The following is a 27,643-nucleotide window of genomic DNA, read 5'->3' as shown; positions in this document are numbered from 1 at the left end:
CAATCAAGTGGCAGCAGCACAATGCATAAAATCCTGCAGATGCAGGTCGGGAGCTTCAGTTAATGTTCACACTAAATACCAGACTGGACAGGTTACTTTTACTGGTGTATTTGTGCTTTCACTTATGTAAAGACCTGTGGACTTCTGTCACCTGTGCAGAGGACCACAGCTAAGCCATCCTTCCTGTCAGTAGCAGCAGGGGGCACAAGGGGCTCGAGGCTGAAACCAACCCTGAACAGGCCGCCGCTCATCATGGCAGGCACTTGGGCACTGAATCCAGCGATGGTTTTAGAATTAGAACTTCTTACTAAACGTTTAAATGTCCTCTTTGCCAGCATCCCTTGGTGATCTGACTCTCTGTCCCAGTAAAACCCATTGACTCCGTGTGAGAGCCCATTGCAATTCCTCTGATTTTACGTTCATAACTGAGCAGTGGAAATGTGATAGCCAAGTATTACGAGGGCCTCACTTTTCACTTTCTATTCAGTGCTGCCGGAGACTCCCGTTCCGTAAAGTCCACATGAGACGGCGCCGGTCATTCAGTCGACAGGTCAACCGTCACCCTGTCCTGCTTAGCTGACTCGGCTGAGATTGGCGGTCCTTCTAACTAAATGACAAAGACACACACAGCTGGCGAGTGTACAGTAGCTCCTCCTCGCCGACGTTTGTTTCCTGCGACATAGAAAGCGAGTCAGTCAGTCAGCGGGGCTCACTTTCACGAGGACGCGGGCCCTTCAGTCAGAGACAGAAAAAAAATCAATCGCCGTCCTTTATGTCGTTTATGGAACTTCACTCTTCTTCGGCTGATTCATGAAATTTAAACTACGGCGACAGGACTGCGCGTGAACGCGGCCGCTGCAGGTAAGCCGCTCTTTCTACTTTCGTAAACTTAAGAAAATTGTGAATTTAGTGAACCGACGAGTCGACACGCAGGACTGCGAAGATTTGTGTGGATTAGTAAAGAAGTAAAGCCAATAAAACAAAGACGAGCGGCGACTGTCAATCACGCGACCTGCAGGAAAGATAAGAAAATACAGAAATTAAAAGTGCGGGTTTAATTCAAACACAAAGTGCGGCGGCTCATCCGCCATTGATCTCATTCGAGACAGCTGGTGAGACGTAAACGACCAAAGTGAGCCAGACGTCCGCCACTTTAGCGCAGTTCAGTTCAGTGAATGCCAGTATAGCGCCTTTCACCGAGTAAAGGCTCGGGGCCTCTACACAAATACCGTCATCATTAATGCAAACTTCTTCATTTGATCACTTTTCATATATTTACATACTTTATAAGTACTTTTCATAAATACACACACTTTATAATCTTAGTGCAGGCGGATGAAGTGACCCGTTTAAGGCCACCCTGTCTGTCCCGTTACACGCCGTCCACGCCGCCCTCAAGTTTAACGTGAAGTCACAACTTTTTGGATGAGCCGAGGGCGTCCTGTAAAGGTGGCATCGGTCATTATGTTGTCGATCACTCGGCTATTTTTTTCCGGGTAGTGGCATTTAATTTGTTTTATCCCACTTTTAATCGTGTGCCTCGTCTCTTTCAGATTAATAATGACGCATCAGTGCGAGTCTGTTAATGAATAATGAAATTCGGAATAAAAACAAAATCACGTCTGGCAAATGGCAAATGAAACCTGAAGATTTCCGGGTCATTTTGAAGCTGCTCCTTATTTAAGACTCTGGGCATTTATGATAAAAATTGGTGGCACATTATGGGCACCTCACTGCACCAGTCGGGCATCGTCTGGGCAGAGGAGGTGGGGGGACCTCTGGATTAGGGGGTCGTGCAGACAGACAGGTAATTCGTGACTTCATGACGCGTTTGTATGATTTTTTTTGTACAATCATACGTGGTCATCATCATCATAAAGACATCACGCAAACTGTGTGACGAAAAACAGCATCGCGTTTAACAAAAGGGCTCAGAAAGTTCTTTTGTCTTTCGTTCTAATAGTAGATCGGCACTGGGCTCGCCTTTTATTCTTAAATGGTAGGAATAATAAAAACAACAACATTTACGACAAGGAGACGACCTGCCGAGTTTAGCGCGGCGCTTTTACATTTTGTGAAGTTTCTTTCTGATTGTGCAGGATAAAGACATCGGAGTTCTTTAAACAGCGACATCTGGTGGTTCACAGATATCATAGCAGCCGTGAGCTCGACACACATTGAAGCGTTTCAGTCGCTTTATCGCACTAAACACAAAAAGCCCACGAGTGCGGTGTGTATTCATTTTGCTTTTAAGATAATCATGTGGCCATTAAAATCCTGCAATAAACAGGCCCTTTAGTACAGATGATACATTTCTACAATAAAATGTTTAATTGTCTTGTCCTAAAGATGTTATTTGTTGTTGTGTTAAAATCCTTATGAATACAGTTTAAGCCACCACTGATTAACAATTAGGGCGGGAGATTTTGGTTGTGAGACAACTTGAAAGATTTCTGTTTATTCATCAGTATTTTCGAGATCACATAACTAAAGGGCAGCAAGAATCATCATGGACTTGAGGGGATGTGTGAGTAGAGCGACAGTGCAGAAGAGGATTTAGGGAATGTGCCGTCAGCAGCCTGTAGTGTTAATCAGAGGATAACCGGAGCAGCATAGGACAGTGCTACTGTGTTGTCAGATAACGAGGTAGAACAGTTCTATGCTCGTGATTGCTTCTTTTCACTTCTAGACTCATTGGAAACCCCCCTCTGCCACTAGATATTTGACCTCCAGACAGACAGACAGACCCCAGTTAGGGAGAGTTGGACAGAATCCATCAAATGCCATACTTCTGAGTGCAGGGATCTCCCAAGGTTGTGTCCAGCCTCCAGTACTCGTCACCCTAATGACCCACGACAGTTGTGTCAGGTACACCATAAACCTCACCATTAAGTCTGAGGACAACACAACAGTGATGGGCCTCATCGGTGACGATGACAAGACGGCTTACAGTTAAACATCTAGTGGGCTGTTGTAAGAACAATAAACTGACTGACCGTGAATGTCAATTAAACAAAGGAGATCACTATTGACTTCTGATAGAACCATAACACTGTCTGCCTCCTCTGTGGCATTAGTCAGGTGCACAAAGGTCCTGGGAGTTGAGGTGACAAGTGACCGCTCCTGGACAGAACAAGCCCCCTTGCTAGTCCAGAGAGGACAGAAGTGACTGCATTTCCTGCCTCCCCACTCTCCTCCAATATCCTAGCCAAGCTGCCCACCAACCACCAAGTCACCTCGTAGTGAATGTGTGGCAGCTCATCTTCACGTATCGACATATCATTATGTACAAGCTGCTGTCAGAGTGCATGACGGTTATTTCATTGATGTGCAATAAGACTTGATGTTTATACCAAAGAAATGTCATTGTCTTCTTCAAAAAAATAAAAAGATAAGGTTGAGAAAGTTGTAGAAAAGTTCCAGAATTGTAATGATAGGGAATGTGGAGGTCACATCCTTGAGAATGAAGGATTCGATGATGTGCTTGATTTGTAAGTGCCGTCCATATTGAGACTCTGAAGTGTCGCGGTGTTCAGTTTCACAGTTCAGGTGTCGTGGCTTCAGTGACCATACCTGCACCCTAACCCTCTGCACATTCTCCATTTCTTTGTTTTCTGAGCGTTGCTCTTTCAGTTTCAACTCCGAGTATATCGCAGTGTTTCTTAGCATACTGAGTGCTGGTGCTTCTCAGGGTTTCATGTGAGGATTCCCCCGATGTGACGTCACTGCATCAGGCTGTTCATGTCGTTGTAAGAAAATGTGAAAAAACAAAAGCCGTTTCAGCTACTGGATTGATCACGGTATGATGTGTCCCCCTCTCTCCGCTACAAAGGGGATCTACAGAACCATTCAATAGTTTTAATCCGTTTTCTACTCAGGTTTGCTTCACCCCACAACCTTCAAGAAGTCATGAAGAACTACGGTTACTAATAGAAAATAAAATTAAAGAGCGGCCTTAGGAGAGGTTGGAGGGAACAGAAATATTACATGACACGGTCTGTCCTTTCTGTGGTGTGTCGAGGGGTGCAGATTAAACCGTGAACAAGTCTCATGTTCTTGTGACCAAAAAGTGTGTGTGTGTGGTGTGTGTGACCAGCTCTGAGGGGTCCTGTCCACTGCTGCTTCCTGCCCTGCACCCGGGGCTGCCAGCCAAGGCCTTGTCCTCACCTTGTGGCCCAGCACTGGAAGAAGCTCCTTGAAAGTGTGTGCATGGACTTCACTTATTTTAGACGTAAAATACAAGAGAAAGCAACAACAATAAAACAAACAAAAACTGAACATCTGTGGGGCGACAGCAACAGAAAATGGGAGAAGATGTGTGAAAAGCAGCTCAGAAACGCAATCAAGTGAACAAAATGTCAGATCTGTTTGTGCCAAGTGGTAAGCAGAAATGGCATCAAGGACTGGCATGTAAAGTCATTTTAAAAGTAACAGCTTGGATGAGTACAGAGTGATACGAACAGAGTGACAAACCGTTTACTTGTTGGTTCAGTGTGATACACGGTGTGTGTGTGTGTGTACACATGTATAATACACTAGTGAGGCCTCACCTGGAGTGTTGTGTTTGGTTTTGGTCTCCGAATTACAAAATAAGACACAGCAGCACCAGAGAAAGTCCACAGATGAGTGACTGGGCTGATTCAGGGCTGTCCAGAGTTAGGACATTAGAACATTAGAACACTCTGGACGAGAACAGGCCATTCAGCCCAACAAAGCTCACCAGTCCTCTTCACTTATTTCCTCCAAGAAAACATCAAGTCGAGTTTTGAAAGTCCCTAACGTCTTACTGTCTACCACACTACTCGGTCGCTTATTCCAAGTGTCTATCGTTCTTTGTGTAGAAAAACTTCCTAATGTTTGTGCAAAATTTACCCTTCACAAGTTTCCAACTGTGTCCCCGTGTTCTTGATGAACTCATTTTAAAGTCACAGTCTCGATCCACTGTACTAATTCCCTTCATAATTTTAAACACTTCAATCATGTCACCTCTTAATCTTCTTTTTCTTAAACTGTAAAGGCTCAGCTCTTTTAATCTTTCCTCATAATTCAACCCCTGTTGCCCTGAATCAGCCTAGTCGCTCTTCTCTGGACCTTCTCTTGTGCTGTTATGTCCTTTTTGTATCTTGGAGACCCAAACTGCCCACAGTACTCCAGATGAGGCCTCACCAGTGTGTTATAAAGGTTGAGCAGAACCTTCTGTGACTTGTACTCCACACATCAAGGCGCTATATAACCTGACATTCTGTTAGCCTTCTTAATGGCTTCTCAACACCGTCTGGAAGTTGATGGTTTAGAGTCCACTATGACTCCTAAATCCTTCTCATGAGGTGGACTTTTGATTTTCCGACCGCCCATTGTGTATTTAAACCTAACATTTTTACTTCCTATGTGTAATTCTTTACATTTACTGACATTAAATCTCATCGTCCACAAATCTGCCCAAGCCTGTCTGCTGTCCAAGTCCTTCTGTGATGATATAACGGATTCCAAATTATCTGTTAATCCACCTATCTTGGTATCATCTGCAAACTTGACCAGCTTGTTACTTGCTGGTCACCACTCTTAACATTGGCCAGTTCTGATGAGGTTCCTCACACCATCACCCTCTGCTTCCTGTGTCTGAGCCAATTCTGCACCCATCTAAAAACATCACCCTGAACTGCCACTTCTTTTAATTTGATGCCCAACCTCTTATGTGGCACCTCATCAAATGCTCTCCTGAAAGTCCAGATAAAGCTATACTAATAAAAGGCAAAGCCCTCACTGACTGACTCACTGACTGACTCACTGACTCATCACTAATTCTCGAACTTCCTGTGTAGGTAGAAGGCTGAAATTTGTCAGGCTCATTCCTTACAGCTTACTTACAAAAGTTAAGCAGGTTTGATTTCGAAATTCTACGTATAACGGTCATAACTGAATCCTACTTACGTACATATATATGGCCATAGCCTGCAGCTCGGTCGCCGAGTGAGGCGGAGTTGCGTCCCCCATCACCACACCTCCCATGTAATTGACTGCCTGCCCATATAAGGCTGTCCGTCAGCAGCAATCCAAGCTGTGAGAAAACAGTAAAAAGGATGCGTGTCAGACGTCATGCTACATTTTCTGATGCAGCTAGACGGAAACAACTTTGTGACGCTGCCGCCAAATACTCGCAGAAAAATCCACAAGTTAATAGACGTGCTGTTGCTAAACACTCACAGGCAAATCCACAAGTTCATAGATACGCTGCCGCTAAATACTCGCAGAAAAATCAAAAAGTTAATACCGGGAATGTCACGAGTAGCGATTTGGCTGGTGAGATGTCTATCGAGGGGATTACTGTAATATTTATATGTCATTGAAATGTATTATTATCAGGCATGGTTTAGGCACCTATGTCATCAGGAAGGCACCAGAAAAAGGGACCTCAAGGTTACTATTATGGAAGTTAATTTAGAGCACAGATGCTGTGAATATCAGAGCTGTAATAGATAAAGTTCCCCTGCACACTTTAAAAGAAAGTCTCGCCATCATTTCATTTTTCACAATTTGTGAAAACAAGACATGGTGTCAGAATAGAGGACAGTCATGGATTTTGTTGGAGTTCCCTCGCCACAAATTGACTGGGATTCTCTTAACCTGCCGGGAGAATGGAAAAAGTTCCGATAGCACGTGGAGCTGATGTTTTCTGGCCTGCTAAAAGGCAAAGACGAGAGTGAGAAATGCAGCTACCTGCTCCTGTGGACTTGGGAAAAAGGAAAAGACATTTTTAATACATTGACTGTCACCCAGGAGGAAGCCAAGGTACTGAAAACTTATGACTGCTTTGAGGTGTTTGTCATGCCTAAGACGAATATGATATTCATGACATACAAGTTTAATGAGAAGACGCAGGGTATAAACGAGACTTTTGATCACTTTGTAACGGAGTTAAAATTGCTGACTGTGCTTCTGCAAACGAAGATGAGATGGTCAGGGATAGAATAGTGTTTGGCACAAACTCAGCAAAAGCGCGAGAGAAACTTTTAAGTGCCGGATCTGAGCTAACATTAAATAAAGTCGTGGACATCGCAAGATCGCACGAGACAGCACAAGCATAGCTGAGAACCTTCGATGCATGTACTCCGAGCGGCTCATGTGAACTGACTGTGAACGCAGTACGCACACAACAAGCAAAAGCTCCAAAGAGCGCTGAACATAAAATGCATTACAAAATTGAGAAGGCAGCAAAAGAATATGAAGCGAGTGACGCATACAATCATATTCATAAGTGCAGCTACTGCGGAAACAAAGCACACGGTGGAAAAAGTCAACGTCCATCTAAAGGAAGAGAGTGGAAAAAATGTGGTAAATTGAACCACCTCGCTAAAGTTTGCAGGACTGGGAAAAGTAAACCTGTGCATGCAGTGTGTGATGTCTCGGATAAAGAGGAAGACCAGATGTTTATTGATGCAGTAAGATAGGAACAACCCTCTGAATCTGAACAAGCCTTTGTAGACATATCAATAGGAGAGCAAGGTGTAAAGCTTAAGTTTAAATTAAGTTCATAGACACGCTGCCACTAAATATTCGCAGGCAAATCCACAACTTAATACCGGGAATGCCTGTTAAACATCTTAGATTCACGAGTACCGATTTGGGTAGTGAACACTTCGATGAATGAAACCGGTTATCTTTACAACGATTGACAAACACGGAATGTAACTTGAACACAACATGTCCTCCAAATACGAACCTGATTGAAAGAAATAATGAGAATCAAATCCTTGATGACAGCAACACTCATAACAGTGACAAAACAATTACATTGACAATCAGGTTATGTGATTTTTAAAATGTTTCCTTTTCTTTTTCATAACTTCTTTAACACACTACTTCTCCACTGCGAAGTGCGGGTATTTTGCTAGTAATCTCATCTGCTCCACTCTGGTCGTATCATTTTGTTGCCTCCTCATAGAATTTCAGCCTGTTAGTAAAACACGACCTCCCTCTTCTGACCCCACGCTGACTGTTCCTAATAACTCCTGTCCTTGCCATGTGTTGCTAAATCTTCTCCTTAATAATTCCTTCCATTAATTTTCCTGTGATGCATGTTAAGCTTACTGGCCTATAGTTGCTTGGATCTGCCATGTCACCCTTTTTATTTAAGGCTTTATAAACCTTAAGCAGAATTTTAAAGTCAATCCTGAAAGACACAGGTAACCAGTGTAGTGACATTAAAACTGGAGAAATGTGTTCGGATTTTCTTTTCCTAGTTAGGATTCTAGCAGCTGCATTCTGCATTTATGTCTTTTTTGGGTAGTCCTGAGAGGAGTGCGTTACAGTAATCTAGTCGACTGAAAACAAACGCGTGAACTAATTTCTCAGCATCTTTCAATGATATAAGAGGTCTAACTTTACTTTTGTTTCTTAAGTGAAATAAATGCTGTCCTAGTGGTCTGATGAATATGTGATTTAAAATTCAGATTGCAGTCAACAGTTACCCCTAAGCTTTTTACCTCCGTCTTGACTTTTAATCCTAATGTATCCAATTTATTTCTAATAGCCTCATTGTATCCATTATTGCTAATCACTAAGATTACAGTTTTCTCTTTATTTAACTCGAGAAAGTTACTATTCATCCATTCTGAGATACAAGTCAGACATTGTGTTAGTGAATCGAGAAAGTCGGAGTCATCAGGTGCTATTGATATGTACAGCTGTGTGTCATCAGCATAGCTGTGGTAGCTCACGTTGTGCCCTGAGATAATCTGACCTAACGGAAGCATGTAGATTGAGAAGAGCAGCGGACCAGGATAGAGCCTTGTGGAACACCATATCGGATATCATGTGTTCATGTTCATCAATACTTTCCCTATACTTTGTATATGAGAAAGTAAATCTGGTGACACTTAAGAAATAAATTAAATAGCAAATGAGAAGACCGTATAATTAAATCATGTGAACAGCAGACAGAGATTTAGAAATTAAAGTTCCACTGTTGTGGACTTCGAGCTGAAGTCCCATGCCTTGTCATTATGTTTGTGAAGTTCTCCCTCAGTTCCTCAAGTTTTCCTCCCAGATTCCTAAAGATGTGCGAGTTCAGCTGACTGACAGTTCCAAGTCAGCCTGAGTGTGAGTGGGCCGTGTGGCAGAGTGACCCCCAGTCCAGGATTGGTTTATATTGGGATGGCTCTGCTCATGATGACCTTGACTTGGAGTAAACGGGTGGCCCAGCTATTGTTGAAATGTTAATGGTGGGCCTGTTTTTGAGCTCTTTTACTTCATCACAAACACCAAACCTGAGACTTTATGACTTGTCTGTCGAGTTCATCCTCAGCTTCACTGAGTTTTTAAGATTTTCCTGGAGTTCACATAACATCTGTAGACATTTTCTCCTCCGTATCTTCTTGTAGAGGAGTGTGTGTAGCCAATGCAGAAACACACTTCCCATTTTTAGATTGATATGTTTTCAGGAAGTATGTGGGTGCAAAAATATTCAATCATCTCATTTTGGGAACCTTTGAGGTCATCAATAACCAAACAGAAAATGTCAGTAGGAACTTCAATGTTAAGATCAATCAGGCAGGCCTTGCTGATTCTTTATAAAACCGCCACTGATTTGCAGTTCCTCTGTTAGTAAAAAATGAAATTCATTGCCTGAAACAGAAAACCCTTAAAGTGACGCGTTGTGCTGTGTTAACTCAGTCCTTCTCTCTTCTTTTGTTTTTTTCAGATGACCAAGTGGCTGTCCACCAGTATGGCCAGTACACAACAAGGTGCTAGAGACTTCATCCAGAACAACTGGGACAAAGCCGTAGCGGGCCTTAACCACGTACATCTGCTGTTACCGGGACTGAGAACCACAAGGGTCCTGGATGAAAATGAAATCAGCGACATTGATTCATGTAACGAGAGATTTGAGAAGAACAGAAAAGTTTTGGGCATGATAGTAAAAAAAGGCAACGCAGCCTGTGAGGTGTTTCTGAATCTACTGGATACAAAAAGAAAATGGAGCCTTGATGGCGGAGCACACCACTGGATCGACTGTTTTAACTTTGATGGTAAGTCGTGTTTCATCTCTTCCTCTGTTTGGTTTAAATATGTCAGTCAGGGAGTCTCACGGCCATGAGAGGGCTGGTGGGTTTGAAATGGCAAGATGCCACCTGGGCAGTCCGGCAAAGTAATTTACGTATGTGAGGAAAGTCGGATTCCTGCCAACTGTGTCTTTTTCCTAAAGACTTGAGTTTTTGATTTTGGTTTGATATACTTTGTTAATCTCTGAGGGGAAATTGTCTTTTCACATGAACTTTTGGGTGTCAGAGTGCAGGCTTAGCCATAGTACAACACCTCTGAGGCAATTTCCAGGTTAAGGGTCCTGCTCAAGAACTCAACAAAGTAGGATCAGTTCTGCTAGTAACAGGATTTGAACCAGCAACTGTCCAGATGCCTTTTATTTTTATTTATTTATTTCTTTTCCTAACACAATGTGGTTTTCAGTATGACACTGACGTAAACCTCCGACAATGGCAGTCGTCAGGCTCTCCTTTTGATCCATTAAATTTAGCCCCAGTTTGGCCAGTTTGCCTCTGACTTGTTACCAGTTTGTTTAAATTGTTTTAATCTGCTCATTGATTAACCTGAACTTCTTCTCATTCTTCCATGATGGATTTCATTCGGTGTTCATTTAGTGACTCGCGTCTTTTACTAAAATGACAAAAGGTTTCCAGTTCACAACCAGGTGGCTGTAGTGATGCTTTTGAGGAAATTAACTCACCGGTGGTCTGTGCAGATCTCCTTCCTTTCCTGCTCTTCATCACTTGTTTCTGTGTCACCAATTTCTTGCTGTATTGTAAGGTCAGGCTGTGTTCTGATGTTTTAGATGTTGACAGATGTCATCTGTGTGTATTTGTGTCAGATGTTTGTTCTCAGCATACAGTAGTTGGAGCCCAGCACAGTTTCTATCAACCACATATAAACATGGATCAGGCAGTCCGTCAATCCCTCCTTTGACACACAACATCTTCCTCCCAGTCATGACAGAACGTGAGAGCCACTTGTCCAAAGTCCTTCTATTTTAATTTTGGGCAGTACCTGCTGTCATCTTCAATCCTTTACCACTTATCCACCTTTCTATTGGCAGTCGTATTTAATTTTAAATAAAAAATATATATGTTGTGTAGGCCGGCAACATCACTTCAGGAGAAGCCCACTGAATCAACAAGCTAATAAAAAGGGCAGACACCATTATGAGACGCACTCTGTAGCCCTTGAAGGTAGTAGAGGAATAGAAAATGAAGACAAACCTGAGTGGCATTATGAACAACGCTGCACATCCTCTCTGACTCATCAACACTGAGGACTTTAGGCTGACAAATCCTTCAGCAGAAGTGGATCAAGAAATGCGACTGGGGGTCCTTCATACAAACAGCAATACGCCTGTGTAGCACCTTACTGGGGCTGGGACTGATAAGGCAGAAGTTTATTCTTTTAAATGTTCTTTCTTTGTAGTCATTCTGGTGTTTGTTCAGACCACTGTGTGTGTGGGTGTAGTTATTTTTTTATGCGTCTATGTGTGGATTTAATTACTTAAAGAGCTTCTGTTAAAAGCTCAGTTTCTCCCTGGGGACAAATCAAGTTCAGTTTCCCATATAAACAAATTAATAACAAACGAATAACAACACAGAATACAAAATAAATGTAAAATATTAGATTAGATAAAATGTCAGAATCCTCTTTTTCTGTTGTGCAATCCTTCCTGCCAAAGATTTTCTGATTTTTTTGTTTTTATAGTCATTGCTTCCTAAATTAAATGACTGGGAGGCGTCACAAAAACACACAGGCTTGTGACCAAATTGTCACTCCATTTATAAGGAAAAGTGAACTGCAGTTCAGTTGTGAGTTGTGAGTTGATGCCCACATTCAAACTTTATGATTTGGCTTAACATATCTTTTAGTAAGAGGCCTGAACAAACAGGCTGGGCTTTCTTTGTCTTCCTTCTTCAGAGTTGTTTGGTTCAGTGAGTGAAATAATTATTTCTCGGCAAGGGGATCAGTGCCCAGCATAAACATCAATGGGGACAACAGACCACCCTACAGAGTAGTGACAGAAAACAGAAAGCCCCCTTGAACAGGGGTGAGAGTGTAAGGGTCTATTAGCTTATTTCATAGGTCTGATTAGCCCACATTTATTGAGGAGTTCAGTAAAACGGCTGATGAATTCTGTCGAAGGCCTTCTTTGTGTCAAAGGTCAGGATCAGACAAGGCATCTTGGTAATCTCAGCATATTGTATTAGGGTTAGGAAGGGTTGTGTGCCATCAGCAGTTTAGCGGCCTTTGATGAATCCCATCTGATCAGATTTAGTTAAATTCAATTACTGTGATTTCAAGACCCTGATGTATTTACAATAATTGTATCTGAAGTCATTAGCAAAATGGGATGAAAGTTTAGTGGCATAATGGAGGAGGTGCCAGGTTTATTATCATGTGTGCATACTGCAATGAATTTCTGATTTGCACATCTACTCAGAAACATATATGTAAATATGAGTGTTTGTGGGTATATATGTATATATAAATGTATATGTATATCTCTATATAAAAAAAAAAATATATATATACATATCAGTAACATTGTACTGTACGATACCATGTAGTGATTACAGTTGACACTCATATAGTTTTCCTCCTCTTTTTCTGGACGTTTATCATTCATTTGCTCAGAGGTTGATGCGCTTGCTGTTTCCTGAGCAGCTCTTCTTTTCTCCACCCTAGTGCTCTGCTTCTTCTCTTCTTTTGTCTGCATTTTTTGCATTCAAACTGATTAAGTCGGTGTTTGTGTTGCAATTACTTAGTACGTTTTTCTTAATTTTTCACTTAAGCTGGCACTTAAGTCTTCAATCTGCCTCAAGAATGATTTAAGATATGAAGAGGTAAGGGAAGTGACGGCGAAGGTGGGAGGGATGAGAACGGCGCCTGTACACATGTGCTGAATGGCTGCCCTGCTGGCTGCTGTCTAGAGTTGATTCTACAATAAAATAAAATAAAAATAAAAAGAGAAATAACCTTGGAGGTCAATCATCACCCCAAAAGTGGATAGTAGACATCACGTATTGTGGACCGAATTTCAGGTCAATAGGTCAAACGGTTTGTGAGCTACAGGTGATTTAAAATCCTGGACAGACAAATGGACAGCCATGGTAGCATAGTATATAAAGTGGAGCCTCGGTTCACAAATGTCTCGGTACACGTACAAGTTGGTTTACGACCAAAAAGTTCGCCAAACTTTTGCCTCGGTTCACAAACACACACTCGGTATACGAACAAGCCAGTTTCCCTTTCGGTTTGTGCGCGCTGATGATTTCCGCATGTGTTGCATTGTTCTCGGTCAGACTGCGTGCTTGCACATGCGTACATGCTTTCGCTGTGAACTCTTTGTGCTCTATTTCATTTCCCTTCCGGTTCATACGTGCCGATTACTGTATTTAAGCATGTGTTGAGCCACTCCCTGTTCATTGTTCTCAGTCAGACGTGCATGCTTTACCTGTGATCTCTTTGTGCTCTACAGTATTTCATGTGCTTTTGCAGTTAACCATGGCTTCTAAGCAAGTGAAGAGTGGTGAGAAGAAAGTGTTGCAGAAAATTGGAATCGAAGTAAAGAAAGAAATTATTGAAAAGTATTGAGTGTTGCATTCGTGCTACTGATCTTGCCGCCGAGTACAAGAAGTCAAAACCTACAATTTCGACTATTCTAAAGCAGAAAGAATCTATTAAAGCAGCTGATGTTGCAAAAGGAGTTACAGCGTTAACCAGGCAGAGACTTCAAGTGTTGGAAGAGGAGGAAAAACTGTTTACCAGTTTACTCATTTACCAATCTGAGAACCCTGGTGCTTTCAAGCAGCACAATGTAAACAAAGCCAGACTGCCAGTGATGTGGAGGGCAAACACGAAGGGCTGGGTCACAAGGACTTTGTTTTTGGAATGGCTGCATGAGGCTATCGCTCCGACCAGCTAAACAGCTAAAAACACCAGAAACCCAAGAAATCACAACAGAGAAAACACCTGAAGGAAAACATCCCTCCATCGCGGAGCCAGACTCTCCCTCAAAACTGTAACCTTCTCTCCACCCAGTTCCTCCTCACTTCATGCCAGAACTTGACTCATGCAAGGTTAGTTTTCTTGGTGGTTTGTTAGTTTTTGTATTACGGATTTTTCAAATGTTCATTTTTCGGTTCGTAGCGTGAATTGTTGCGGTGTTACTTTTCACTTTTTTCAAATGTTCATTTTTTTCCACCTTGGCTTAAAACTCATTAAAAAAAGTGTTTATACAGCGATCAGTTGCAAGGCTATAGCGCGAACTGCTGCAGTGTTACAGAGAGTGAGAGAGGGCGCCTGCTGCTGAGAGAGCGAGCCTGCGCATGCAGCTGAGCAGAGAGCCTGGGTGTTTTGTGTCAGTGTTATTCAATGTTTTTACATTAGTTTACTATTACACTGTGCATTCTATGGCTTGTTGTCTCCTGACTCCCTACTCCTTTGGCCTCACGTTCCTTTTTCTCCTCACTTCTCTTGTCACTCGTGTCTGCCCCTCACAGAACAGAAGCCCCCCACCCAGTCCCATCACTTACCCAGCATTCCGCACTTTCTGCTCCCACACAGCACATCACAAGCTGCCTGCATGTCATAATGTATTAACAAAACATAATATAACAGAATTTAAAAAGAAAATTTCAACACAGAAGAACATTAAATTGAATACAGAATATATATATTTCAATTTTTTGTGACAATTCTGACACCACACACATATGTTTATAAATAGTAGTTTGATTATAACAAAAGAGAAAAGCTACAAAACATATTAAAGCTGTAAAGGTAAGTAACTGACACTGTGATATCAAAATGCGACATGACATGTGGTGCTGGAGAAGAACGCTACGTGCCAGCAGAAGAGAGAGGTGTTTCAATGTACAGAGCCTGACGTGTATTGTGTGGCAGTAGTAGTGCACAATTTTTTTTTTCTGCCCTGACGGTTAATCGAGGTTTTACTGTATAGCACCATTGTAATTGCTGACCACTCCAATTACATTTGGAAAACTGGACGTTGCTGCGAAATGCTCTTTGATGTTTCCCAGTTCAACATCACTGTAAGGAAATCTTATCCATCTGGAGGACAAGCAGATATTATCATCCTGTACAGCTGGCATAGCTCGACTCAGTGATGACTGAGAAATACCCAATCAGTCAGGAAGTTCACGTTGAAAAGCTCCTGTAAACCTGAGAATAGACAGAACATGCAGTGGAGCAGGTGGAGCACAAGTCCTCAAAGTCTGCCTTTGTAAAGCCGGCACCAGTTCAGCACACTGTGCCAAGAGGAGAGCTCAGGGAAACTGAAATCGACTTAGGGCTCATTTATACTTCACGCTCAGAATGCGTACGCGCCCGCATCATGGCTGCCACGCGTTCCTCAGCTACATCCAAAGCTATCGCACGGGAATTACTAGGGGTCTTTTCGCGTGTGGGTGTTCCCAAGGAAGTCTTGACAGACCAGGGGACACCTTTCACCTCGGAGACGTTCAAGGAGACTGCCAAGTTGCTGAAAATAAAGCATTTAAAGACCGCGGTGTATCATCCTCAAACCGCCGGGTTAGTAGAGAGGTTTAATCAGACTCTCAAACAAATGCTATGTAAGGTGCTCAGCGAGGATGGAAGGAACTGGGATCAGCTCCTCCCCCTCGTCCTTTTTGCTTATCGGGAAGTCCCACAAGCCTCCACGGGGTTCTCCCCTTTTGAATTACTGTATGGGCGATAACCTCGGGGCATATTAGACATTCTAAAAGAAGGGTGGGAAGAAGAGGCTCTTCCCTCTACAAACATACTGGAGTATATCGCGCAGTTACGCGATAGATTGGGAAAGATTCGGCCTCTCCTTAAAAGTCACATGGAAGAAGCACAAGCAGCACAGGCCCGTTATTACAACCGCGGCACGTCTCTTTGGGAGTTCCACCCGGGAGATCGGGTCATGGTCCTAGTGCCTACCTCCCACTCTAAGCTGCTTGCCCATTGGCAAGGCCCCTACGAAGTTAAGGAGAGGAAGGGGTTGGTCGACTATTTGGTGAGTCAACCCAATCGTCGGCCAAAAGAGTGGGTTTATCATGTGAACTTGCTGAAACCGTGGAAGGACAGGGACCCCGATCCCTCCTCCGCCAGCCCGCCACTCTTCGGTCACACACACCGCCTTAACTTCGGTACGGACTTAAGTCCCAGACAACGGCAGGAGCTGGAAATAGTTATCCGGGCCGTCCGGGAGGTAGTCAGTGAACGCCCCGGAAGGACCTCTCTGGTTGAGCACAACATTGTGACAGAGCCCGGGGTTATTGTCCGAGAACGCCCGTATCATCTTCCCGAAGCAAAAAGGGCTGAAGTGGAGCTTGAGATCAAGCGCATGCTGGAGCTAGGTGTGATTGAGGAAAGTTATAGTCCCTGGTCCAGCCCAATTGTGCTCGTCGGTAAGCCTGACGGGAGTTGGAGGTTTTGCAATGACTTCCGTCGGCTTAATCAAGTCTCCCAATTCGATGCTTATCCTATGCCTCGAGTGGACGACCTCCTCGAGAGGCTGGGACAGGCTCGGTACTTGACCACACTTGACATGACAAAAGGGTACTGGCAGGTTCCTTTAACGGACTCCGCGAAGGAAAAAACCGCGTTTAGTACCCCTAGCGGACACTGGCAGTATCGTGACCTTCCATTTGGGTTACACGGGGCGCCAGCAACCTTCCAGCGTCTGGTGGACAAAGTGCTCCGGCCACATAACTCATACAGTGCTGCCTACCTGGATGACGTGGTCATCTATTCCAGCACGTGGACAGAACACCTACAGCAGGTCCGAGCGGTATTGCGAACACTTGGTGAGGCCGGGCTCCGGATTAATCCCAAGAAATGCTTCTTTGGGTTAAGTGAAGCCAAATATTTAGGCTACCTGGTGGGTCGGGTACCGTGAGGCCACAGTGCTCCAAAGTTGATGCCATTTTGAAATGGCCCCGTCCGCGAACCAAGCGGCAGGTCCAAGCCTTTCTCGGATTAGCCGGGTACTACCGCGGTTTGTACCCCATTCTCGAGAGAGCGGCGCCCTTGACTGATTTAACAAAGAAGAGGGCCCCGAACATTGTAGTATGGACTGAGAACATAGGCACTGCATTTAGTGACTTGAAACAGGCCCTTACGTCCGCACCTATTTTGATGGCACCTAACTTCTCTTTGCCTTTTATCCTCCAGACGGATGCTTCGGACACAGGCCTGGGCGCCGTGCTGAGCCAAAGTGTTGATGGTGTGGAACACCCCATCATGTTCCTAAGCCGGAAACTGTTGGACCGGGAAACCAGGTATGCAGCGGTGGAAAGGGAGGCTTTGGCGATTAAATGGGCGATTACTCAGCTGAGGTACTACCTGTTGGGCCGGGAGTTCACTCTTGTCACGGACCATGCGCCTCTACAGTGGATGGCCCTGCACAAGGAGTGAACCCCGGGTCACCCGGTGGTTTCTTGACCTGCAGCCGTACAAGTTTTCGTTCGTTCATCGTCGGGGTGCTCTCCATGCCAACGCTGATGCTCTTTCTCGGGTTCACGACCTCTCGGTTAGGGTCGCCCGACCCGACGGGTCTGGGCTAAGGGGGTGCCTTGTCACACACATGCGCATGGGAGGCAGCTAAAGGGCTTGAGTGACGGCAGTTCTGAGACAGGCCGGGCTGTGGCAGAGTGCACTGACTCTTTTTCTCACTTCCCTGTAGACCATCCCTGGGAGACTCCACCTGGCTCTCGTGACATCACTTCCGGGACCGAACCAATGGAGACAGAACTAACTGGCGCCAGCCCCCCTGATGTCAAGTCCGGGCCTGATCCAATGAGTGAAGAACACGTGCCCGATTCCCATGACCTCACTTCCTGTCTTCCCCTTTAAAAGCCTGCCCTTTTTCCCCTTACCCTCAGTCTTGTCTTGGACTCGTTTGTATGCACATCAGTGCTGTTATTGTGATAAAGAACGACCTTGCAGCCAGGATACCAAAATATACGGGTGGCTGCCCCAAAACTTCTTTGAGTATGTCTCAGCTTTGTGACAACGTGTATTTTGTGATTAAAGTGGAAATTTCGGCTTTAATCGCGAAATGTCCACTTTAACGTCGTAGTTTACTTTATCATTAAAGCAGACCGTCGTAAACGTCATCCCAGTTTTTAATCGCTATGAGCTTCTTGGACCTGACAGCAGGTAAAGTAAAACAATAAAAAATAGATGGCACAAAAAATGGTATGTGAGACTTTTAAAATGTATCGTGTCATTACGATCGGGAATATGCGACGCTTGAATATAAAAGCACCATGAATGCATCTGTATGTCGGCATTTTGCTTCAGCAGCGGAAAGCAGCAATAGATCACCAAACAGAACAAAATAAATGTATGATATTCCAACTCTCTGCACATTTAGAATCTTTAGATTTATACTTGATATCACTTTCATGATGAAATGCATTAAAATGTGTATGTTACATTTTACATATAATTTCGTTTAAATAATGAATACTGTTAATAAATACACACATGGGGGAATAATTACACACATGGGGGTGTCGCGGTGGCAGAGCGGTAGCACTGCTGTCTCGCAGGGATTTACGTTGCTGGTATTTCCTGCTTGTATTCCACACTGTGCTCCGCTTTCCTTCCAAAGATATGCAGATTTGGGGATTTGGTGCCGCTAAAATGACGCTAGTGTATGCGAGTGCTTGTATTCACCTTGCGATGAGCTGAGGCCTCGTCAAGGGACTATTTCTCACTCGTGCCCAATGCTTCCTGGAATGGACACATCCCTGGATTTATGGATTTAATCAATAAACATCCTTTTCAGATGCTATTGCGGTAAGGTTTTATCGGAATTTAATAGGTGTTTTAGGCAATTCACAACACAGAGAAGCTGAACCTGTTCTCACCATGATAATATCTCGCACTGCCACCTGGTGGATTCCTCCAGATTTACGTAAAGTACGCACGCAAGTATAAACACTACAACGCTTGCGTAGCAGGAGCGTCCTCTGCAGCATGCGTCGCGTCGCGTAAAGTATAACTCCAGCCTTAGAAGCCAGTCATCACAATCTATAAATATGCGCTCTTTTCTAATTCTTCCATTTGCGATGTCTTTTAAAAATGCTAAAGCAGCTATGGTAGTTGTAATAGTTTGGCCAATCTATGCACTATGATACTGTTACAGAATGATTACAATCAAGTGAATTACATTTGTAAACAATGTGCAATTAATTTTGGTATATTTGATAAAACCCACATCATAGATGTGAATCTAAAAAAATAAAGCAGACCACAGAAACAGTAGCACTGCTTTGACGCCGAGTGTCACCAGTTTGAAAACACATGCAATGGGAGGACCCTGCTGTGAAAATCTGTGTGGCTTTACACCAAGTTTCGTTTTTATACATCTCAAAGTGAGTGTGTTTTTGTGCGTACACACTGTTTATACATGAGGCCATAGGTCACGGATGACTTGTATTGACAGTAGCATTGTAAAATTTCACAGCAGTAGGAACAAATGATCTACAGTGCAGTGAGAGAAGACTACTGCTGCGTTTACTTCTTCAAGCCATCAGAATGTTGTAGAGATGGTGTCTGCTATCATCAAGGAAACCCCATACCACCTTCCCCATACACCTTTCTCCACAATTCCCAGTGAGTTCCCAGTACTGCCCAGCACGGAGCCAGCCTTCTTCACCAGCTTGACCAGCTTCTTAGTGTTCTTATCTGTCATACTGCCACCCCAACAAATAGCATCAAAAAGAGGACACTGGCAACAACTGACTGATACAACAAAGACAGCATTTCACTGCATATGCTGAATGATCTGAGCCTTCTGAGGAAAAAGAGCCTGCTCTGCCCTTTCCTGTAGAGGACATCTGTGTTCACACATAGATATTTAGATCTCTGCACTACCTCAATGTCCGCTCCTTAGATGTTAACAGTCTGAAGGTAGAGCTTAGACTGCACAAATCCACAATCACCTCCTTGGTCTTCATTGTGTTCAGGACCAGGCAGCTCTTATTGCTCCAGTCACTGAAATCTCCAATCAGATCCACTGTATACCCCTTCCTGCACATTCCTTATACACGCTACAATAGCTGTACCATCAGAGTACTTCTGAATGTAGCAAAAGCCTGACATATTTAAAGTCTGCTGTGAACAAGAATGGGGTCAGGACCTTGTGGGGCCCTAATGTTGCTTACTACCATCATAGAGACACACATCCCCAGTTTGACAAAAGGCAGTCATCCAGTCAGGTAGTTAAGAATCCAGGAGGTGAATTTGGAATCCAAAATCCTCTCCAGTTTATCTTTAAGAATGGAGGGTTGTATGGTGTTGAACGCACTCAAAAAATCAAAAAACATCATCCTCACATAATCACCTGGTTCAGTCAAAAAGGAGAGAGTCTGGTGTAACATGTAGAGGACTGCATCCTCACTACCAGTGTGCTCCTGGTATGCAAACTGAAGGGGATTTAAGGCATACTGGACTTGTGGTCTGAGGTGACGCATAAGCAGCCGCTCCAGTGTCTTCATGATGTGTCAACATTGGGAACCGGCACAAGACATGATGTTTTCCACAGAGCTGTGACCCTCCCACCTTGAAGACTCTGCTTGAACAATATCTTTAGAGGCCTTTCAAGTTGATCTGCGCACTCCTTCAACAGTCGTGGACACACACCATCTGGATCAGTTGCCTTTCCAGAGTGTACCTCCTCCACTCTGCCCTCACCTCATCTGCTGTGAAGATCAGGGAAGTGGAACCCAACGTAGCAGATGTTGCAGCAATGTGGAGGAGAAACATCTGCCTTAGCAAAGGTGGGTGAGGGAACAGGTGACCCATTCGGTGACACTGAGCCAGTGCCAGACGCCATGTTCAACATGTTGTTAAATGGGTTATACTCATCACCTGCTGTTGCCTGGCACCTCTTCTCTGAATAGCTAGTAATGATTTTCATTTCCCTCCACACATCTTTGATGTCATTGTGTTGAAGCCTCATCTCCAGTTTTCCTTTATAGTCCATTTTTGTCTGCTTTAAGCTTCTCTTCAGGTCCTGCTGAACCAACTTAAGCTTCTCCCTATCATCAGCCCTGAAAGCCTTCTTTTTTGGTTGAGGAGTTTCTTCATTTTACTGGTCATCCAAGGTTTATGGATTACCAGATTTTTCTGGTACAACAATATCCCTGCAGAAATGTATGTGGTCTGATGTGCAGACAGCTGCCCTGTCAATGTCCGTGTCTGTTCCATTCTCCTGTGACTACAGCAGTACACTCGAAGGAGCCCCCCAGAAACTCTCTTGCCTTTAGTGTTCAGTTCCCGTATGACTGAATACTTTCAGGCTGCCTAATTACACAGGGTTTGTATATTGGCTTCAGATAAAGCAGATTGTGGTCTGATGTACCAAGTGATGGTAAAACGAAGCACTGTAGGCCTCTTTGATGTTGGCATAACACAAGTCCAGCGCTTTATTTTCCCTCGTGGTGCAGTCAACATATTATATAAAACCAGTCAAGTGAGAGGAAATGTCGAGCTGATTGAATTCCCCTGATATGACAACGAAAGTATCGGGGTGTTGGGTGTGCAATCTCACAACAGTCTCATGAGTGACTTCACATGCCACTCTGAGAAGAATGTATACAAGAAGTGGTGACAATGTGAGAAAGTTCCCTCGAGACATAATAAGGTCTAGGACTGGACCGCCAAGAGTGCAATATTCCAACAGCAAGTCTTCTCCTTCACAGTTATGTGTCCAGGGTTACACCATCATGTTACCTATCAGCCAAGTCTCCATTAAAAACACTAGACTGCACTCAAGAAAACACCTGCTGGTTCTTCACAATTGCCTCCAGCTGTTCACACTTTTTAAGCAAAGTGTTAACATTCCCCATGAGAATCAATGGAAGAAAAGGCTTGTGTCTCCATCTTCTAGCTTTAGTTTAGCACCTGCTCAATGACCACAGTATGGCCTCTTCAGCTCCAAATGAATAAGATGTTTAACACTGTGTGTTGTCTGGAGTAACAGAAGAGGGTACTCCCTCGTGTAAACTTATTTACTAGCTATACTATTAGCTAGATGACCCTTCAGATAAACCATTTTACTAGCTATGTAACTAGCTGTGTCAGTTACTCATTGTAAATGAGTTGTGTTTAGTTTTGTAATGCTCTTATCATCTGCTTTCATCACCTCTTATCATTCCAGTATATTAGTCAAACACAACCTCCCTGTCATAATATTTGCTTTCTTTAACTTCCCTGTAGTGCATGTTTGTCTAATAAGCTGGACCAACTTTACAGTATGTAGTGGTATAATCGAACTAATGACAATGATGATTACTATGACTTCTTCTTCATCATATTGTACTTTCAGCTACTCCTGTTAAGGGTGATTCTTAAAAATTGGCACCAGTCCACTTCTTCTCCACTCCTCATCATCCTCTCACTTTCCAAGATTCCATTAAACAATCTGGTTAAAAACCCCACTGCCATCTCTCCTAAACACCTCAGTAGTACATACAGAAAGCAACTGTCAAAAGAGGTGTTAGATTGATTGATGACTTTAAGCCCCGTCCCAAAGATGAAAATATGATTTATGAAAATATAAAAATATGAAAATATAATTTATGTAAATATAAAAATATGAAACTATAAAAATATGGATTACGTTAATATGATTTATAAGCTATAAGATATTGACTCATCGCTCTGTTAGAAACTAATAGTAAGAAAATAAATATACAATTTTCTAAAAACGATATAAGATATTGACTCCCTGCTCTAAGTTATAAGTTCACTACACGCGTCTTTATTTTATAAGCACTTATCTTTCCGGCATTGCCATAACTAAAACGATATTCACTCCCCCGCTCTAAGTTATAAACTAATAGTAAGAAAATAAATATACAATTATCTAGCCCACCGTTTCTAAAAACGATATAAGTTGCACTAGAATCAAAAGGAAGAAAATACATAGCCACTCCTCATGCCTGCGTGCATCTTTGTAAATTTCACCGGTTCAAAACAATTAATCTAAAAGACTTGTTTTTCAATTACTTCCCCCATCGGAAGGCGCCGAATATGATTTTAACCATATGATCGATCACAGCCTATCTCTTTACACTTTAATTTAATTACCATGCCGTAACAAGGCAGTGCCTTTCTGATTACATGATAATAATCTAAAATGCGTACCTGCTGTTTTATACCTCAGCAATAAGACACCCAGACGTTGCAATAATTATGTCCCCACAGGGAGTCGGCGCCTTTCTGTTTTCATGTTATCAACCTAAGCAATTAACAAAAGTCTTAATCTAATTTAAACGTGTTCTGTTTTTTATATCATAAAGTAAAATACTTATTCTCACCCTGAATCAAAGCAATTAAGAAAATATACACTCCTTCTGATTTTTACTAAAATTCTTAACACGCTTTTCAGCACTGGCTCTGCGAACTTAATCACAAGACTGTTTTTAAAAAGCTGTAAAGGTCAAAAAAGACTTTTTACATTCCTATGGTCTAAGAACAAAGTTATTAAATGAAATATTTTCCACTAACGACTCTCTCTTATATTCACAATGATCTTTACAAGCTCGCAAGAAAAGTTATTAAAACGGTTCTCGCTGTCTATGGAACTTGATAAAAAGTTCTCTCTTTCGCCGGTATTTTAGCCTCGTTAATCGGGTAAATGTCAAAATAGACTTTACCTCACATTTACAGTATATCAACTTTAAAATACACGTGGCGATCTAAGAAACGGCTCCCCATATAAAACGTCTGCGTTTAGCACGACAATCTCTCGGTAAAACATAAAGTATTTGCTTAGATGTGAACCTTACAGCTGTGTGCGTTTGAATGAGGCTTCTTTGCCGTTAGAAAGGGTCACCGCCCCTTAGAGGCGGAACATCAACAACTCGGCACCTATGAGCTTTCTCACAAATGTCCCGCGTGTTTCGCTCCGCCTTTCCAAGGTGGTACGGAACCCTAGGTGCTGCATAAAGTGTTCTTCTTCGCGGGTATTACCACAATAACTATTCCAGCATTTCAAGTGTCTCCAAGAGCTTTCCATAAGGTAGGCGTTTTCGCTTTTTCTTCCGCAATGGTTGGCATGGCAAAAAATACTTTTGTGGTAGAGGGTAAGTGTAGTTATCGAAATATATGCAGTTAATGACCGTCTCTTCAAACTGTTGAAATGATATTCTTTTATAAATCCGCTTTCAAAACAGATAGTTCCAGCAAGGAAGAGCAATCTCCAAGCAGCCTCTCACCTGGAGGTAGGTTTTCTGATTTTAAATGAAAAAACTGTACCTAGTCGTAACGCCCAGAGTTTATAAATGAATTATTTTTCTTATTTCAGAAGGCTGTAGTTTATGGCCGGTTGGCTGTTCAAAAAGTGAGTCAGATCTTCTTTCAGCCGTACTTTTAAATCGAAATGTTGCTTATGAGACCGCTCCGATTTAAAACTTTTAATGTCTAAGTATGTACAAACTTATTACTTTTTAATGTTAATGTACGTCTCATACTAATTACTTTTAATGAAAATGCATAAACGTATAAGAACGTTCTGGCTGATTACTTTTTAATGTAATTGTCTTTAAGTATGTACAAACCTAGTATTTTATATTTTAGAATCGGAGGGTGAACTGTTTGATTCTTTAAATCTAATTAGTTTGCAATTGGAGGATTTAATAGCTGCCACAGATTGTCTTTTTGAGAATAAAAATCCTGCCTCAGACAAAGAGTCCCCAGAAACCCATAAGTATCACTTCAACTGAGGGTTCGTGTGTGTGTGTGTGTGTGTGTGTGTGTGTGTGTGGGGAAGAGAATAAGGCGTTGGGGTTAAATATGTACTTTTTAGCAGAATACTCGACGCCCCCAAAGAGCGGTTATTCTTCTGAAGTTTCCAGTCAGCATCTAGAATCGGCGCAAAGGCCCTCAGACAGTCTACTATTGAACATCTCATTCACGCCGCCCGGTAAGTTGAAGTATTTGTGCGAGTGCGCAGCAAATGTTTATTTTTAAAGAAAACTTAGTATTGCTTGTTTTTTTTCAGAACCAGCCTCTCCAGGCTTACTGACTCAGATACTCGGGGTTCACCACCGTTTGCATCATCACCCGGACTTCTCACCCAAATAATCGGTGAACCTGAAAGATTTGATCCCACTGCTAAGGCTGCTGTACTGAAGGCTGAAATCGAACGAGTGCTGTTGATTTTTCAAAGTGCATTACCGGACCTTTTACCACTGTCTCCAGATATACTGTATGTGAAAAGGTTATTTTATTGTATGCAATTTTAGAAAACTTGTTCCCCAAATACTATCTGGCAAAAGGCGTGCAAGTGAGGACTTGGACGCTGGGAGCGGTTCTCAAAATGCTGGTTTATTACAAAATATGGCGAATGAACTCCGCTATTCTATTCGGCCCCCAAAAATGCCTACTCCACCACCCCGATATTTTAATGAATTGGAATATATTAATTGGCAAAATCAAAACCTGTTCCAAATGAATAATATAATAGCGGCCATGAGAGTTCCTTCACCTGTTACCACTCCCATCGACTTTGACCAGCGTGACAGCCTTTTAGAAGCCCTACGTCCAGTAGCCACCCCCGATGAAATGCAAACATTAAATAACTTGTTAGAAAGGGTTTAGCGGTCTTTGAACGAAAATGTGAATGCTCAAATGGGTTATGGTTTAACAAACACGTTGGGTTCTGTAAATGCTGCCCCCTCTCACATTATGGCCACATCAGTCTCGGTTACCCCCTTGGCTACATCTGTACCTTCTGCTCAAGTCTCCTCGGTCTCTGTTACTTCAGCTAACCCTTCTGGGCCCTCTGCTTCAGCATCAGTTGCTAACACCTCTTCTTCAGTCTTGCCCTCTGTTTCTATCCCCTCTGTCTCTTTTATTTCAGCTATCCCTTCTGCTGCCAAGCCGTCTACTTTAGTATGCCCCTGTGCCCCCTCTGTTCCAGTCCTTGTAGCTCCCACTTCTGCTCCCTCTGTCCCAGTCACTGTATCTTCAGGCCCTGTCTCCTCTGTTTCAGTCCCTGTAGCTACCACTTCTGCTCCCCTTGCTTCAGTCTTGTCCCCTGTTTCAGTCATGGCTTCCTCAGTCCCTATTGCACAGCCATTTGCAGCTTCCCCTTCAACCTCTTCAATCGCGCCAGTCATGTCCGGTGGTTCTGTGGTATCTAAACCTTCACCCTCGTCTACTTTAGGCATGGCCGGGCCCTCTGCTGTCTCTAGTAATGATGGTCAGGGTGTTTTTCAGCAGATCGACAGACCTGCTTTTAATCACACTGAAATAAGACACCCCTTAAATTTCGCCAATGCCTATGAACTAGAGTCTTACGAGGAGGTGTTTAACAGTATTCATGAGACGTTGCAAAGAATTCTCGATAGTTATTCAGGAACTTTAAATCCACAAGATTTTGTACAGCTAGAATTGCATGCTGATTCATTACCTCTCAGCGTTTTATACAGTTGACTGGCACTAATATTAATGTAGGCGGTTTTTTCAGCAGATAGAGAATCTTCTTCAGAGTCATGCGAGTGTGTTGGCTGATGAGTCTCTGATGCTAGTCACTCAGATTGTTCAGTCACCTAGTGGGGGCGCTCATGGCGCCCGCAAGGTATCATCTCTACTCAACCATGAAATAGTTAGAAAGAAAATGAAGCATTTAATTATTTCTTATAATTACGGGAATCAGCTCTGTTTTGCCTTTTGTCTGCTTAGCCTAATGGATGACCGGTACATGCAAAACCCACAGTTATACATGCGTTAAGCGTATAACCTTCAGAGCGGGGCTGGATTATCTGAGCATGAAAAAGTGTCCTTTGCGGACGTTTATAAATTTGAAAACTTGCTGGGTATTAAAATTGTTGTCTAGTACAGATGTCTAAGAAATGAGAAATTTTTAAAATTTGAAAGCTCCCGAGGTAGAAACCCCAAAACCTATTTTATGTTTTTACACGACAACCATTACTACGGTATTTTGAATGGTATTTTTAAAGGGGTTTCTGGGGGTGAAATACTTGTGTGACTACTGTTACACAAGCTACCACTCAATCCTTAGCCATCGTTGTGAAGGTCACTGCAACGTGTGTTTCTCCCCAGATTGCCGTCCGATCCCTGAAGAACTTGTCAAGTGTGGTGATTGCAACCGTTACTGCCGGTCCCAATTTTGTTTTATTCAGCATACGATTCCTAAATTTAACGACAAGACCAACGATATGGAAGCGGCCTGTGACACTGCAAAAATGTGTCCCGTGTTACAAAACTTACACAGTGAATGCCGCCTCAAAACCCCATAAATGTTGGCCCAAGGAATGCCGTGTTTGTAAAGCAAAAATTGAAAATGATGCAGAAAACCATCAGTGCTTTATAGAAACCTTCAAGTCTGAGGATCGTTGTGAGAAATACGTGTTTTATGATTTTGAAAGTCGGCAAGAAACGGGGTTGCACATTCCTAATTACATATACTGTAAGTACTTGCGGGGTAAATCCTGGTTCTGGGCGGGTGAAGATTGTGTACAACAGTTCTTTGCCAGATACCGTCGCCCCAAGTATCATGGCTATACCTTCATAGCTCACAATTCAAAAGGTTACGATG

At 42.9% G+C, this 27,643-nt stretch overlaps 1 protein-coding gene across 4 annotated transcripts; it reads left to right on the top strand.

Annotated features, from left to right (window-relative positions):
* Positions 1–615: 615 nt before the first annotated feature.
* LOC120520755 lies at positions 616–27,324 on the top strand. 4 transcript variants are annotated; one of them, XM_039742890.1, is made up of 6 exons: positions 616–861; positions 9,701–10,028; positions 24,255–24,302; positions 24,386–24,421; positions 24,890–25,003; positions 25,082–27,324. In XM_039742890.1, the coding sequence occupies exons 2-6, from the start codon at positions 9,701–9,703 to the stop codon at positions 25,162–25,164; spliced, it is 609 nt and encodes a 202-aa protein (XP_039598824.1). In that variant the 5' UTR covers positions 616–861; the 3' UTR covers positions 25,165–27,324. The 4 variants fall into 4 exon arrangements, with proteins under 4 accessions (XP_039598824.1, XP_039598814.1, XP_039598855.1 ...); XM_039742880.1 differs by having other exon boundaries at positions 24,887–25,003; XM_039742921.1 differs by lacking the exon at positions 24,255–24,302 and having other exon boundaries at positions 620–861; positions 25,082–27,318.
* Positions 27,325–27,643: the final 319 nt, after the last annotated feature.

Source organism: Polypterus senegalus, chromosome 1 (assembly GCF_016835505.1).
Source record: "Polypterus senegalus isolate Bchr_013 chromosome 1, ASM1683550v1, whole genome shotgun sequence".
NCBI classification, from domain to species: Eukaryota; Metazoa; Chordata; class Cladistia; order Polypteriformes; family Polypteridae; genus Polypterus; species Polypterus senegalus.
The sequence above is the reverse complement of the archived record's forward strand: the minus strand, read 5'-3'. Positions and strand labels throughout refer to the sequence as shown.